The 1,050-nt window shown below is 36.1% G+C and overlaps 1 protein-coding gene across 1 annotated transcript in view; it reads right to left on the reverse strand.

The window, feature by feature from the left end:
- Positions 1 to 333: 333 nt before the first annotated feature.
- Positions 334 to 1,050, reverse strand: part of PTGDR (prostaglandin D2 receptor) — a 7,685-nt gene continuing 6,968 nt past the window's right edge. The window contains exon 2 of the mRNA XM_006920187.3: positions 334 to 727. Within this exon, the coding sequence (XP_006920249.1) occupies positions 491 to 727 (237 nt within the window). The 3' untranslated portion in view covers positions 334 to 490. The remainder of the gene's footprint in view (positions 728 to 1,050) is intronic.

Below are 1,050 nucleotides of genomic sequence, written 5' to 3' on the forward strand. Positions count from 1 at the left end.
CTCTGAAGAGCATCTATAATCCAGGTATACTTAGATCAGTTGACAAAGAAAATAATTAAACAGGGGAAATTATGATACAAAATAAACAAATCGGATTTCACTAGAAATGAATAGGTAAGAAATTTTAAGAATACCCATCACAATTGTAAACGGTGGTGTTTCTATTGGATTTAGAGACTCAGAAAAACCTCTCTAAAATATTAGGGACACCAAGTACAAATGTTTAAGCAATATCATAACTTTAGGACTTATAACATTGTTTACAATATATAAAATTTTAATCAGTATTAATAACCTAAAATTTAAAAAAATCTACTGAAATTGTTCGTAAATATAGAGTGACAATATATTGTTAAGATATCCAATACATTTAGATATTTTGTTATGGGAGATAACTTTTAAGGATTTAAATTGTAAGATTTTTTTTTTGTCTTGGTTCTTTGACAGAAAGTGATACATTCCTCAGTTTACCAGAGACTGTAAAACATTATCACAGACTGGATTCCACGTTTGTTTGGCAGGAATTGTACCAGTTTCTATACTTAAGAGGCCTTATGAAAATCTTGTGAAAAAACGTCCGAAATCGTGATGTTCTGAAAATGATGAAAATCCAAGGGTCCACAATTGAGATCACAGATAAAAAACGCAAGGCACGGAGGTCTCCGACTTCTTCAGAAGTTTCGTTTTCCTTGTGGACAGCTCTAAATGCTCCATAGTAAGCCTGATACTATTTTAAAGAAAAACATTCCATTATAATATCGAAAGGCTGATGCCAGCAATACATTCACTTAGTTCACTTAGGACACATTACGTTTCTCTAAGACCTTGCAGCCTGGTTTGGAATATTCTGTTTTGGTAAATTTATAAGCCACTAAGGCTGCTGCAGCATATGGGTGCAAGTGAGGAGCCGGGAAGATCCAAGGCTGACCTGGGAGGCTCAGTGTAAGTGAGGGACTCCCAAGAGATCCTGTCTAACTAAGCCCCTGGAAGCTGTTGGACCTGCTGTGAGCACTGGAGTTTCCATGTCCCTGCCAGGCCATTCAGGGAAAG

The sequence above is a fragment of the Pteropus alecto genome, unplaced genomic scaffold, assembly GCF_000325575.1.
Source record: "Pteropus alecto unplaced genomic scaffold, ASM32557v1 scaffold86, whole genome shotgun sequence".
NCBI classification, from domain to species: Eukaryota; Metazoa; Chordata; class Mammalia; order Chiroptera; family Pteropodidae; genus Pteropus; species Pteropus alecto.